The sequence below is a fragment of the Nicrophorus vespilloides genome, unplaced genomic scaffold (genome assembly GCF_001412225.1).
Source record: "Nicrophorus vespilloides isolate i.1.1-1 unplaced genomic scaffold, Nicve_v1.0, whole genome shotgun sequence".
Lineage (NCBI taxonomy): Eukaryota > Metazoa > Arthropoda > Insecta > Coleoptera > Silphidae > Nicrophorus > Nicrophorus vespilloides.
The window spans coordinates 85,003-99,882 of record NW_017096042.1 but is presented as its reverse complement, the minus strand read 5'-3'; the positions used below and the strand labels follow the sequence as shown (position 1 = coordinate 99,882).

At 34.6% G+C, this 14,880-nt stretch overlaps 1 protein-coding gene across 2 annotated transcripts in view; it reads left to right on the top strand.

Annotated features, from left to right (window-relative positions):
• Positions 1-2,161: 2,161 nt before the first annotated feature.
• The window catches only part of LOC108569222 (serine/threonine-protein kinase minibrain), a 62,501-nt gene continuing 49,782 nt past the window's right edge, over positions 2,162-14,880 (top strand). For both annotated transcript variants that reach the window (XM_017930687.1, XM_017930688.1), the window contains exon 1: positions 2,162-3,878. In XM_017930687.1, coding sequence (XP_017786176.1) covers positions 3,824-3,878 — 55 coding nt within the window. In that variant the 5' untranslated portion in view covers positions 2,162-3,823. The remainder of the gene's footprint in view (positions 3,879-14,880) is intronic.

The window sequence follows — 14,880 nt, the reverse complement described above, 5'->3', positions numbered from 1 at the left end:
CCGGAGTATGGCATGGAGGATTACTATATAAAATTAAAAAGTGTCTCCCATATGAATATTACGTCATATTCAAATCGTACTTGAATGGGAGGCACTTCCAGGTCAAGCACAAGAACGAAGATACCTCGCTACGCCCAATCATCTCTGGTGTCCCGCAGGGAAGTGTTTCTGGACCCTTACTCTATTTGATCTTCACAGTTGATCTACCAACCCCTCAGCACGCCACAATAGCCACATTTGCTGATGACACCGTTGTTTTAGCATCTCACCAAAACCGAACTACGGCCTCACAGATACTTCAAAAAAGTCTGAATAGCATAGAACATTGATTCAGAAAGTGGAGAATTAAGACTAATAAAACTAAGTCTGTGCATGTAACGTACACAATGAGTCGACAAACTTGTCCACCTGTTACACTGACTGGCAGTGCTCTACCACAGGCTGATGATGCTAAGTATCCTGGCATGCATTTGGATCGTCGACTCACCTGGAAAAAGCATATTATGACAAAAAGAAAACAGTTGGGACTGACAGTAAAGAGATTACATTGGCTGATGGCTAAATTTTAATATATAAAAAAGTTTTAATATATAAAACGATAATAAAACCGATATAGACTTATGGATTACAACTATGGGGATCTGCTTGTAATACAAGTATTGACATCATACAGCGGTTTCAGTCAAAAACGCTCAAAGCAATTGCCAATGCTCCCTGGTTTTCGACTAACGAGTACATACATCAATACACTGGAGTCCGATTTGTGAAGGATGAGATAACGGAACTCAGCAGCAAATACCAACATCGGCTGGAGGACCATCCAAACCAACTTGCCCCTGAACTTTCACACACTGAATCTCATCGACGAAGATTGAAACCACAGGACCTCCCTAATCTCTTTTAAAGTTATTGATAGTGCCTAAATTGACAATAAGACTTGCTTGCGTGTATGTGTTCGTGAATTTTTCTTTTATAAGCATTCTGTGGAGTTTGGCTGGATCAATTTCCAATATATATTTTTAAATTTTCTCACTATTAAGCACAGAACTAGAGCATGTTATCTGTTTTTCTTTTTATTGTAGATAGATTGTTTTGTAAATAATAATAAAAAAAATGTAAAGAGTATTGAACAAAAAAATCTTCTACTTCACTCATTTACGTTCCATAGCTTGTTAATAAATATAATTGTGAATCTATTAGGATTGAACCATATACTATAAAGAACTTAAGATTAAAATAAATATGGTATAACATAAACATAAAATAGACTAATAGAAATTGTAAACAAACCAAATATAAATAATTACAATTGATGGAATATACCCGTTAATTAGTAAATAAATAGCATTTGAGTCTAACCATTTGTGGTATTGAGAGTTTAAATATAAGATCGAACTTTATAAATCAATTAGAAATTTACAGGTAAAATGTCCAAAAGACTTCAAAGGTAATAGAAGTATAAAATGGCAAATAATATTTGTGTATATTTTTTTTCTATATAAATATCATAAATTTAAGATTTGTCTATTTGATAAATAGGGAAAATATTGGGTTTTTAATATATTAATTTTCTTATAATTGAAGTCTTAATCAAAGTTGTAAGAGATTATCTAATATTTATGAGTACACCTATTTCTCGTTTTACACTGTACTTTCTTTAATTTTTTCTACTTTTACACGGTTTAAAAAAAAATAAAAATAATTTTTGAAAATAACATTACAATTTTTATTTACATGTTTTTCTCAGCGCTTTGGTCATAATTGTGGTCAATGAATATGTTAAATAAATAATAACTAATGTAATTTAAAGATAATAATAAATCAGATTTGTTGCTTAGAAAATTAAAATAATAAATTAATTAAGAGTCAAAAGTAATGATTATTTAATTATTTTAATTTAAAGACAATGAAGAAAAAATCTAAAAGTATATTGATCTTAGGATAAATATTAATGATGTATAGTAAAATAAAAAGAAATGAGTGTCGTATTTGATTTAGGTAGTTTTAATTTTCATCTGGTTGGCAGCGTGCGGTAGTTTGTGTTTACGTTTCTTGGAAAGCAACGCCATCGTGTCGCTCACGCCGGCACCGGCGGCTCTTCGGCCTAGGTTCGGTCGAATTCGACGCCCCGCCGAGCAGCACCGACGCGATACGCCTTGACAAATATTCGCCTGCGCCCAGTAACAGTTGCCATGTTGCGATACAGTCAGGGCGTGCGATAAGACCAGTAGTGCAAGTTGTGAAAAAAAAAGCGATCAGGGAAGATCCGGAGGCCCGTCGTGTGTTCGTTTTCATTGGATCCGTCGTGAATTACGATCGTGTGCGTTGCTATCGTCGCATCGCATCGGAGTGTGTTGTTGTTGGCTACGAACAAACAAACAAACGAACGTGGTGACCGCCGTCGCGGATCCGAGTGTTGGTTGGGTGCAGAGTCAGGCAGTGGATCGCTGGATGCACGTGGGTTACATCGAGAAGGACTGGACAACTCCACCGCTTGTTACAGGCGTCGTGGATGCGGTTATAGCGCATAGGTGGTGGTTCGTAGACGACAGGACCGAGGGATCCGCGCTACACAGCGGCCCAGAGGGAGTGAGCGAGCCCTGCTTGCATGTGGGTGCGAGAGAGAGAGAGCGTGTTGCTGCGGCCAGTCGTTTCAGCGAGAAGAGTGCAGCGGCGAAGGAAGAAAGAAGGCGCGCAGACAGGTGATCCCGAATTCGCGTCCTTCAACACATTCTCCTAGTATCCTGGTCCTCCAGGAAGTGGTGACCAAAGCTGCAATATTCAGCGTTTGTTGTTGTTGATTTGGGTGCGCGCGAGGGAGGGAAGAACGGACCTTGCAGTCCTACAGAGTGGTGGTGTTGTCGTCATCCTCATCGCTGTCGACGGGGTGCGAAGTGCGCGGACATCGAGTCGGTCGGGCTTGGCAACGTGAATCCCATGCACATTTGTTATTATTTTGCTTGTGTGCTTTTGACCCGAGAGAGCGCTAAGGCAATGACGAGCCGAGTGGTGGCCCAGTAGAGTCCATTCTTCTCGCAGACGGGGGGCGCACGCATATATATATATATACATACACAATCCATGCACACTCGCACACCGTGCTGGTCGTGGATGTGTGCGTATGATCGTCGCCGTTTCGACTCCCCTAGAAACACGCAGAATAAAGCGAAGAGGAGGAATGTCGAGTGCTAGAAGAGAAAGGAGAGCCCGGTGTCTGGAATAAGGAAAGCGTCACCAGAATATGACGGTTGTCGATTGTTTTCATTCGCTGCCTCCCATGCAACCGGAAGTCGGTAGCTCTAATTGACCAAACACGAGCGGCGAGTGAGTTAGAGCGACAGAACGAGTGTGCGAGAGATAGAGAGGACATAGTTTGTTGTCTCTCTGTCTCGCTCTTGCAAGTGCGGGGCGGAAGTTGCTCTGTCTGTCGGGAGGCTTCAGCATCCATACTCAGTTGGCCTTGAGCGTCAGAGGTTACTGCCCCCCTTAGTACACCGAACACGCCGGATTGTTTACCCGCTGAACCCCCCACAAACAAATTTTATTGAACCGATTGCTCTCTCTCTGTCCGACACACGGCGGACGCGCGCCCTTTTACCAACCCCCTCGCAACAAACATCCTTGTATACACTCATACTAAACACCAAACACAAGAGTTCTAATTTTTTCCTTCTCTTGCAACAAAATAACACCCTTGGAATTTTTAGTATACTTTGTTGACGAAAGATATGCTGCTTGCGGTCTTCAATTAGTGAGTGAGTGATATTATGTTAGTGTTTCTGTGAGAGACCTGGAGCCCCAGGGGCAGTTGGACGCCCCGTCCATGGAACCTATGGCGTGGCACAAGCACGAACACCACATGCTATCAAAACCTAAAAGTAAGTGCACATTAGACTTTGCAAACAAGAAAATCCTTCTGCAGAAATCTAATTTATACATGCCACTTACTTTAACAATATAAACATAATACAGTTGCTAAATATAAACTGTTCACTAAATATTTATTATTTTTATATTGACAAACGAATGTTCAATACGTACATTTATTAACAAAAATATAATTAATAATAGTTTCAAAACATTCCATTAAGTTACATGACAAATTACTATAATATATCTGCAGAATTTTCTTGTTAATTAATATTGGATTTAAAAATTCTCACTTATTATGTTTTCGTACTAATACTAAACAAACCAAGAATATTTTATATAATAAATGTCAATGTATATCATTTATCAATCAATCAATGTATATCATTTATTTTTTGTTATAAATTAAAATATTGTTATTATAAAAAATGTTTATATACTAACATTTTATTAATTTAATTGTCAGTATTTATTTCATATTTGCCATGTTTTCATTAATTAAATATCGTACGTAAAAACTGTTATGAAACATTACTTATTATTGTGTAATAAAAAAAATGTAACTTTCCATCATAAATTCAAATAGTAATGTATAAATGAAATATTGGGAATTCACCCTTCTTAGTGACAACAAACCACAGTTGTACTATTGAATCATTTTAATTGTGTTACAAATTTGAAATGATTATCCATTATAGTTTTGCAGTGTAATAGCGAAACTTTCCACAAATATCACAGCTATTAAATGAATGTAGCAAACTATGTTTATTTATTCTAGGTTAAAAATCTAACATCTAAATTAGTAGCTACAGCACTAATAAGCTTTATTGATTGCAGCCATTAGGAAACCCGAAGAATTTCCCAATTAGCAAGAAAACAATACTAAACAAGAATCGGAGCAGCTAATACGTTTCTTTGAAAAAAAAAAAATCAAACAGAAAAATAGCTAAGCTTCGGGTTTCGATTATTATATGCTGAAGACATTGACATCCTTAATACCGTTATTTTGTGTCGAATTCGCAAATATCGAAAGGTTAGAAACAGGATTTTTGATTATTTAAAATTCTCGCGTTGCAGCGCGATATCCAGTTTTCGGCTAAAATATTAATGACAAAGCAAAAAAAAAACATTCTCCTTGCAGCAGGAAGGCCGATCCGAAGGATACGTTTACCTTAGTAACGCATTTGCGGTTGTTCATTTAATTATATAATTAACTAAGAAACGACGCAGAGATCACGTGAATCCTTGGTTACTTTCTTTTAATTTTTTGTTGTTGTTTCTGCTGCAGTAGCAGCAGAAAGAAAACGTTCGATTTGTACTTCCCACAGTCATTGATTTCCGCTCTTTAAATTCTTAACAATTAGGAAGGTCACGTAATGACGGATTTTGCTCAGACTTTTTCTTTATTTCTATTATTCACTTATTCACGTGTTTATTTATTCAGTGGCGTTTGTGGAATCGATGATGTTTCGCAATAGTGCACAACAGTCCATTACTTATTTACGAAACGCAATTGCAGTCCGTATATTATTGCGATTCGCGGATCGCTTCAATCGTCACGTCATTGGAGGATGCACAACATAACATGGCATAACCTTACCTAACCGACAGTCCAGACACAATTGGTTTATTGTTGTTGTTTCATCATTTGCACATATTAAATTGCTGTTTGTTTCTCAAGTAACAACGGAAGTCATTGAATCAACTTTGAAAATTAACGATATAACAAATATTTCATGTTTTTTTAAATTAAACATTAATGAACAATAAGAAGTTTTCTGAGGTGATTATTTTTTTATTAAGGGTTTATATTAGTTTTACTTATTTTTAAATATATGTTCTACTTTCTATAAATGTGTATGTTACGAAAAAAAAGCAACTAAAGTAACAACAAACGGAACATTATCTTGCCTTCCTCACTTGATTTGTTTACTTAGTTCATTATCGTCTCGGAGATTGTGTCAATATTAGTTTAATTGGCGCCAAAAAATATTTACTTTAATTACTGTTTCTCCAGAGAACGCGCATCTATGCACACATCTCGAATTACGTAAATTCCTTCAGATTATTGTTCCATTGCTTCTCAGTTCTTTCATAATTTGCTCATTCGACCCGTCGGAATTTTCTATAATCATAATCATTACTATATGCACTTGAAGGAATTCGAATGGTCCCTGAAGCCGGTCCAAATTATCCCTCCGAGGAGTCGTCCGGTCTTGCGTTTGCTGCATGCACCAATTTAATGAGAATTTTGGTGAGCAAAATGTAATGTCCTTCATTTGAGGATTTTGAAATACAAAATACGTCAGAAATAAAATACTTTCACTTGTATTTGACAAGGAAAACTTCTATGAATTTGAACTGACGTTTTTAAAGTGCATATCTATTTACAAACAGTTTAAATAAATTTATTTTCGTATCGTAGATAATCCTTGAACCGAAATAGAAGGCCTAATTTTAAGATGTTGATCCAGTCAAATGCGCACTTAAATCCAACTCCGGTATAACAAATACCTTAAATGCATCTTAAAGTAGTCACATAGGGGGAGGATGTTGAGTTAAGGTCATTAACCCTATAACATTGATTCATAAAACAGATTATAATATAGTTAAGTAACTTTAGACGACAAATACTTTCGAATTGAAATGTAGTATTTTCACTTATTTGCAAGAAAGATAATGATGCGTTTTCCTCTCTGCTGTTATCTGTTCAGGAGGGCCACGGACGCGAGTTGATCCAAGATTGTGCGTTTTTCGCTTATTACTTTTCTTCGTAATAACCTTCAGACTTAGTCTAGTTGCAATCGACGTGCAGTTCGGCCGTTAGTTATTTCGAAGATAATTATTAAATTAAAAGAGTGCGCTAGAGAGTCACCTTCTTCATCATAGACTTCCTCAGTATAATCATCGCGTGCCGGAGATGGACGGTATTATTGTGCTGTACCGGATCTTCGAGACTGTAAAGTAGCGCGCATCAACAAAGTTAACGGATAAAAAGAGATGCGGAGCGAAACCGCGAGTTATTTTTCTTTGCAACTTGCACGATGCGGTTATATTTTACAGCGAAATCTACTATGGGATTTGGAAAGTAAGTAATGGTTGTTTTACTAATTCCTATTAGTTTTGATGCATCTCATACTGAAATCAATTTATACAGCAGTAGTTTTCTTATAGTTGTAACATTTTATGCTTTTATTAGAAATTGATTGCTTATGTTATTGTTTGAATTGCATTGACGAAAGTAGATGTTTTATGCTGCTACTTCTACTAGCTACAATCAGTAATTTAGCAATCGCGACGTCGTATTTTGCTTTTGTTTAATTACGTTGTGGATTGCTTGTGTTGCTGTTTCTTGTCGCGCCCGAATGGGTCTATTAACTCGAGATCGCCGCCCGATAATGCATACTTAAATAGTATAAAAGATATAATGAAAGGCGATTAATATTGAATCATTTTCATTTGGGTGGTCGGAAATTACTTTCAGCGGCGTGTCTCGATTGGTAACGGCGATAAAAGGCGGCCGCCGAAACGGAATACTCTCGGAATTAATTAATCGGCTGCGACTTGATTTATAAGTGCCTTTGTTCTGCATAAACATTTCCTTGTCCTTCTCATTACGTTACATTATTAATGAAAGAAAGCAAAACCATTTTGTGTTTTTTGTTTTGTTTTTGCTGATAATATGACTAGTAGATGATGTCAGTCAGGTATATATGGTTGGGAAAGCACCGATGCGGTTGTTTTAAAAGTGTGGTGAGTGTGTAGTAGGTGCAGCGCGTCGAGGAAATGGCTAGGGCTCATTCTCTTTACAAAGATCGCGGCGGGCTATAAATACCTAGGCGCTTTGTCTCGCTACAAAGCGAAGCAGACGCAACCTGAAAATAGACAGAGTCGACCGCATTGCTAAGAAGTCATCTACTAGCTATTAGCGGACCGAACCTGGCCGCAACTAGCATCCTTAATGCGAAATCATTAGGAAATGAACTCGACTTTGCTTTTGTTGTCCTTCTCTATTTTTTTTTTCCTCCACCTCTCATTTCTTCCTTCCTTCCAGCAAGAACGCTCCGAAACGAAATCGAAATACTCTATACTTAACGCCCCGTCATGATTCACTGCTGCCCAGTATTTATAGTCGGCTCACACCAATTTAGCTTCGTTATGTTTGAAAATATTTCGGAGATTTCCTGTTATTCCCTTAGTTTACTATAATTTCCTTCATTTCGCGAAGCATTGTTAAATAATCGAAACTGAACATTTTCGGATAACAAATCGACTGAAGTAATATGTTTCATAGGATTAAATTAAGATTCATGTTGTTTGCTAGTGGGATCACGTTGCTGACGAAAAAAAAATCACAGACAGATATTATTTTTCTTTACGATTCAATCCAGGACTAAAGCGGTGTATTTTACGATGATAAAATAAACGTACAAATAAGGTTTCAAGTGCGGCTGGGAATAAAAATCTCGGTTTCGAGAGGGGTTGTGGATGGTTCGTAAGCCGAACCCCATCCAGTCTAATCACTTAATGACGGGCCACTCGACAATGATAGAACGCGACGATTACCTAATGAGTGGTGGTGTATTAATTCGTTTTTTTTAGGTTGGGATATGTCTCTGTTTGTATCCAGATAAATTCCGGCAATTTGCTTGGGCCGCAGAGAGGAGGGCTGAGGGTAGTTTTCGAGAGAAAGACATGCTTCCTCCCCATATCGTAAACTCGCATACGCCTCGCGACGCACTCAAACATCTCGCGAATAATTGATTGCTATTATGTTAATTAAATGCGGCGAGTGTTCGCGCGATAATGCGCGTAAACCTAATGAATGCGCGCGCATTAATCACGAAACACGAATACGGAACGCAACAAGAAAAACTATATAGTTTCGCACAGATATGTATGATATACTGTCTATGCGAGACCGAACTGGCAATAAATATCACGTGCCGACTGAAGCGAATTATAAAAATGGAACAAAATATAACACTATGCGAATAAGTTGAAGGCAGATAAGGCAAAATTGTGGGCGTTTTCGGTGTGTTTAATGATTATATATATATATATGTATACAAAAATTAACAAATCAAAGGGTTTACGTATCTTGGAAACTATAACTCATGGAAGTAAATATATTTGAATTATAATTACAATATATTTATATTATGCGGAGGATAAAATATATAATGAAAAATGAAAAATTTGCTGCACGCGATCCGTTTCCACACTTGCCGTCGTCCAGTTACACTTTTTTCACATCAACTTTCTTCTTTCACCGAAAAGAAACGCGCAAATTATTTTCTGGTGCAGTATCGAATTCACGTGTCCGCCCAATATTTCTGTTTTGCAAGAACGAAAGCACGAAGCCGAATATATTATTCAGACCATTACCAGCTCTCTTTCTCTGCTATCGCAATATTAGACACTCTTATTTGCATTTAAATCGTTTACATGGCACGACTGACACTTGCAATTTAGTGACTTTTGATCCAATCGCGATCGACCAATAAAGAAACGTTTCACAAAATTTCATAATAAATCAAATAAACTACATTTTTTTTTTCTTTGCAACAGTACTTTATATTATATACAACTATTTATTACAAATTTTATAATCAACCCTTATTTTATATTTTTCAATAAATTCGCATTTTTTTATTGTAATCGCTGAATTATTTCAATTACTTTCTCCAAAACAATATACCACTGGATTGTAAATAGTTTGTTATCTGAACATAATAATGACTTACCTCGAATCTAACTCTCAAACGCATTTTGCTTTGTTCAAGTATATTTTTCCAAGTAGACTTACTCATACCGAATATTACAAAATGAGAGTTATAAGAAACTCTATTGTACTAGAATGTATTTCGATTTTATTGCAATTCCAAGAATGAATCTAACCTTTGACGTGCGAAGAAAATGATACGTCGAAGGTCGATAAGACGCTAAGAAAAAAAGTGGAAAGGAAGGCAGGCGGTACGAGCACAAGGCATTACTGTGCGAAAGAAGAATGCCCAAAATGTTTTTTTTATTTGATAATGCACACGTTATCAACGATGGCTTTTACTTTATATGTAAACAGTTGAAAAAGGCCCGAAAAATTCGACCAATTCTGAGAGTTTATCTACCAAAACGGTCACGGCAATAATATTTGTACAAATCAAAGAGTAAATATTGAAAGATGCATAATAATAAATAAAAGATTCGCCATAGAAATTTGTTTACTTTTATAACGATTTTATGTATTTGAAAGTATGATGAAATTTTTTTAAATTTATTTTAACAATTAAAGACACTTATATTCTAAATAATTTTAAATTCAAAACAACATGTATTTATGAATGTAAAGAACGAAACTAATCTGCTGTTACTTGCAAATTTAATATATTTAGTTCGAAGAATTTTGGATTTATGTCCATTTTTAGATGTACCTTACACACGCAATTTAACCCACGTGTGATTCAGACTTATTTCTGAAACGTATATAAATGATTTGCGAATTTCCGTGTTTAATTTAAATGCGTTTTACTCCGACGTTCTTTGTAGTTACTGAAGTGTTTACTTATTTTTATTTATATATAAATAAAAGAAGCTTTGTTGAATTTTGAAAGCTTTGTACTTGTGCAAAACATTTAATTTGTTAGTGTTGTGTACTTATTTATTTTCATTCATATAGAAGTTTTAGTGTAAGGAGAGATGCCTTTCGCACCAAAGTCTTTAAAGCCATACCACGTAGCCTTTGTTTAGAACCAAACGAGTGCCAAGGGTCAATCATAGCACATTAGTTGTTACCAATTTACTGCGTTTCCTGGGTTAAAGTCTACACATCGACAATTTACTAAGCGTTCTCGACGTTTGTTTCACTCTGTGAGCCGGAATGCTCCTCGAAGAACTTTCATCGTTTTATTTATAGAAACCAATTAGGCACGTTAAGTACTATTATGTGTTGTTCTGCATGTTTTATTACTGTTAAAATAACACGATCTTTTTTTTAAAATCATTGTCTTCTTTTTTAATACTTTGTTTAATTAATAGGTAAACATATTTCGTCAATGAATTTGGAAACTTTAATATTGCAATCATTAAATAGTAATCATATTTTAATTAGTTTTATTTTTAGAGTAATACTACTTTGATGAAACAAAGCAATTGGAATTGTTAAAGCTTTGGACTAATTGAAGGTATTGCTATTAAATGGATTGTCGAATAAATAGGTTCGTATTCGTGATTTTTCTTCTTTTCCTCTCCTTGCGCAGACAATGTCTGTTCTACAAAATAAACGAGTATTACCGGGAGGGGTGGTAGTCGGTGGGTTTCTGTCGCAATCATTTGTCGACGCCCGCGTGGAAATAACTGATGATCACATTCACGGCTACTTTCACATGGCATTGTTTGCTAAACATTGGCCCGATTTATTAAATGTTCCGATAAGCAGCATTACACACTGTCGTCTGCGTTTCGCTCAACAAAATGTTGCTGAGCCATCATCGGTGTGCTTCATGCAGCATCTCTTTCCTGGCGAGGCAACCATCGAGAAGAAGTGTCAAGTCCTTTCTTTCAAACTCTGCGCGCGCTTTATTTGCAAAATTGATAAATAATCGAGGCTGCTAGCACATGGACTATGAACTTTGCGTCGCACATACCGCATTGCTTATATTTATATATGTGCGAGTTCTATGTTTGTTTACTTCATGCACCATCAACACAAAATAACCAATTCCGTTATCGTTTCGGAATTTGCTTATTTGGAATACTAAACCTCGGTACTGATCTGATCTAAAAATAGTTTACGTTGCTTATCTGACTATCCTAGACCACGAGCAAACATGCATTTCCGAAAACAAAACATTTGCATTGTGATTCAAGTTTTGGCAACGAAAATATTGCTACAAATTTTATATCATAATATCACATTTGCATAATAATTGGAATTAATTATTTTTAGTTTTAAATATGACAAATGTATGAGATTTTAATCCATTAAGTAATTTAATGTTGAAATTGCTTCTTAGTCTTCATAACTGCGTGTAATGGGACCACAATGGTTCTTTTACTAGTATTTAACTTAAAATAAATTTAATATATTGAATTTACTAGAAAATATACTTCTAAAGTTGCTTTTGCTAATATTGGTGGATAAAGTAATAATAATCAATGAGGGAATGTTATTAAATACTCAAGGTTACAACAATATTTAAATTTAGACGTACAAAAAAAAATCAAGAACAATTTGCAGTTTAAATTTGGAAACATTACTAGAATAAAAGATAAAAGAGTTTGGATCCTTGTATCCAACGGAAAAAATAGATTTAAAGCAAAAAAAAATATAAATAGTTCTAACACCCGATACATGCACCTACAAGCTGTTCTATTTTGGTATGATTGGACCTTACATTCACATGTTAAAGGTACAAGAACACAAACATCGATCATCCAATTACGGTCCAATTAAAACTCGAAGGACTGAATTAATTTGTTTTTATTTTCGATGTAATTAATGGATGCAATAATTGCGTGTCTGAATCTGCGAAACGCCGACGTTACGGGATGTTTATTTTTTTTTATTGTTCAGTACGTATATGTATGATCTTTTTTTTTGTCATTGAAAAAAAAAAGTACGTAGGCCTAAAAGCATACAGCACAGCGAAAACGCGCCGTGTCATAAATTCGGATGCACATCATTTCGAATGGAACGATCAATCTTTACGCATTAACACGTACAAACAACATACAATAAATTTCGCGCGCGAATGATAAAAAATAAATAAATTAAATAAATATTTAGGGATTTCATAATGGGGAGGACAGACAAGAACGGCGAAAAGCAATTTGGGAATTTATGATTTTCTTGTGTATTCTGGTTGTTATCGTTGCATTAGATTGATGATGATACCCCGAAAATAATGAGTTTCTTTTTTCGTTTCAAAAATTGATCAATGCGAATTATAACTAATTAATTTACGGGGCATTTTGTTTCTACGCTTTTGTTGTGTGTTTTCTTTTTTTCTCTCTCGATATTATTTCGGGTTGTTTTCGTTAGTCAAGTAGACAATTTGCGTTATTAATTATCAAAGTTCTTCGTTTCACAACACGCTATGCCATCCGGCGACCCTTTTTGGGGCCCATTCCACTTTCCGGCATATTTAATAATAGTGTGTGTGTATGTATGTAGATATTATGAGCGTTTTAATTAACAATTAACCTTCGCAGACGGACTAATTAATTAGATTTCGGTGGTCCTTTTTCATTGCGGAGCGGACGCTTCCTTCCTTTACTTTTTTTTGTTTTTTTTCCCTTCCCTTGAAATCCATTGATTCAATTGCGAGCACTTAATGATGATATTTTTAGATCATAAATAATACAATCTTTTCCCCAGTACATATTGTAAATTAAATTTATTTCCGGTTTGAAAAGTTTCATTCGCTTTATCATTTAAATTTATAGTTGAAAATAGAGAATTGAAACTATTTTAGTATCAGTTACTTCTTGTAGAAGCTTATACAAGTATCCCCGACTTACTAGTTCCATTACAAAAGGTTGTATGTAAGTCGAATTTGTTCGAAAGTCGGGGGAATTTATAAAATTTCATAATAGTCTTATCAGACCACACATTTTACTGTTTTTTTATATATGTGAAATTCCGTGTTACTGGCTGCATAAATTTGAAAAAATATATTAAAATAAACAAAATACTTACAAATACTTTTCAATGTAGACATAACAATTATTTAATAAAAGAAAAAATGCAACAAAACAGAAATATTATATTTTATTAAATAAATTATCAATTTTTGTTTGGACAATTAATTTTTGTATCATTTTATATCTCCTTGTAACAAGTTACAAGCTTTGTTTGTAAGTCGGAGGATACCTGTATATAAAGGACCTACTTGATCCTTAATTTGTTATGTTTCTATATGTAAAATAAATAGATTTTGAAGAATTTTCTATTCTCTACAAAATTTGTATTAACTTTAATTTATATTTTCATGTTATTAGAGAAATGCAAATTCATCTTATAAAATATTTTATTTCAGTTTATTTTTGAATAGAATGATCCAAATTGAGCAAGATCTTGCGCAATTATAAATATAATAAAAATGTGAGGAGGAATTTCAGGAAAACTGTAGTAAAAAAAAGAAACGAGATTATTTCGGGCCATTCACACGTCCACATATTTCTGTTTGTGTATTTTTATTTTGCCAGGTATATAAATATATATAAACTCATTTTTTTTGGTCACGGCTATTTGTGAAACTCTTCTCAAACGAGAAATCATTTCCAATTGCCGCACTTGCATAACCGGCTATTTTTACGTAACGCGAGACACTAACTGTACAACTGGGGCAATATATAAATATAATGCAGACAGACACACACACATTTAACACATTCGTACTCTATTTTGGACATTTAAATACAAATTCGAAAAACCTATTTTCCACTCCTCTACAGATTTATTATTACGCTAAACGCTATAAGAAACAACGTAATTTATCACCAGACTTTTTCCCAATATTTTCATCACGACTCAATTTAATTGACAATATTTTTTTTATGATTCATCCATATACTATTTGCATCAAATGTGCTTAACTTTCGTATACAATCAAACTATTAAATTATTATGTAATATAATATAAACAAAAAGAGTAAGCATTATATGTACAAATATATTTCACTTTATTAGTATATTAAAAAAAACATGGACGGCAATATTCCAGCAGTTTATAATAATGTCAATTTTAACCATATTTATTAATAGATTTAAACGCACGCAATGTTAACTCTTTTTTTTTTGAAGTACTTAAGAATTCTAATTTTATAGGAATTTCAAGGTTTCAAATAGTAAGTGTTTTGTTTTGAACAAATTTTAAACCCACTTGATTTATAGAATTTCTATTCCCAAAAGCAAATCCTAGATTCACTATAATACAATGTTTAAAGTTAATAAAATTAGTAACAAATATTTTTTTTTACAAATTTCTTTATAATAAATGTGGAAACCTG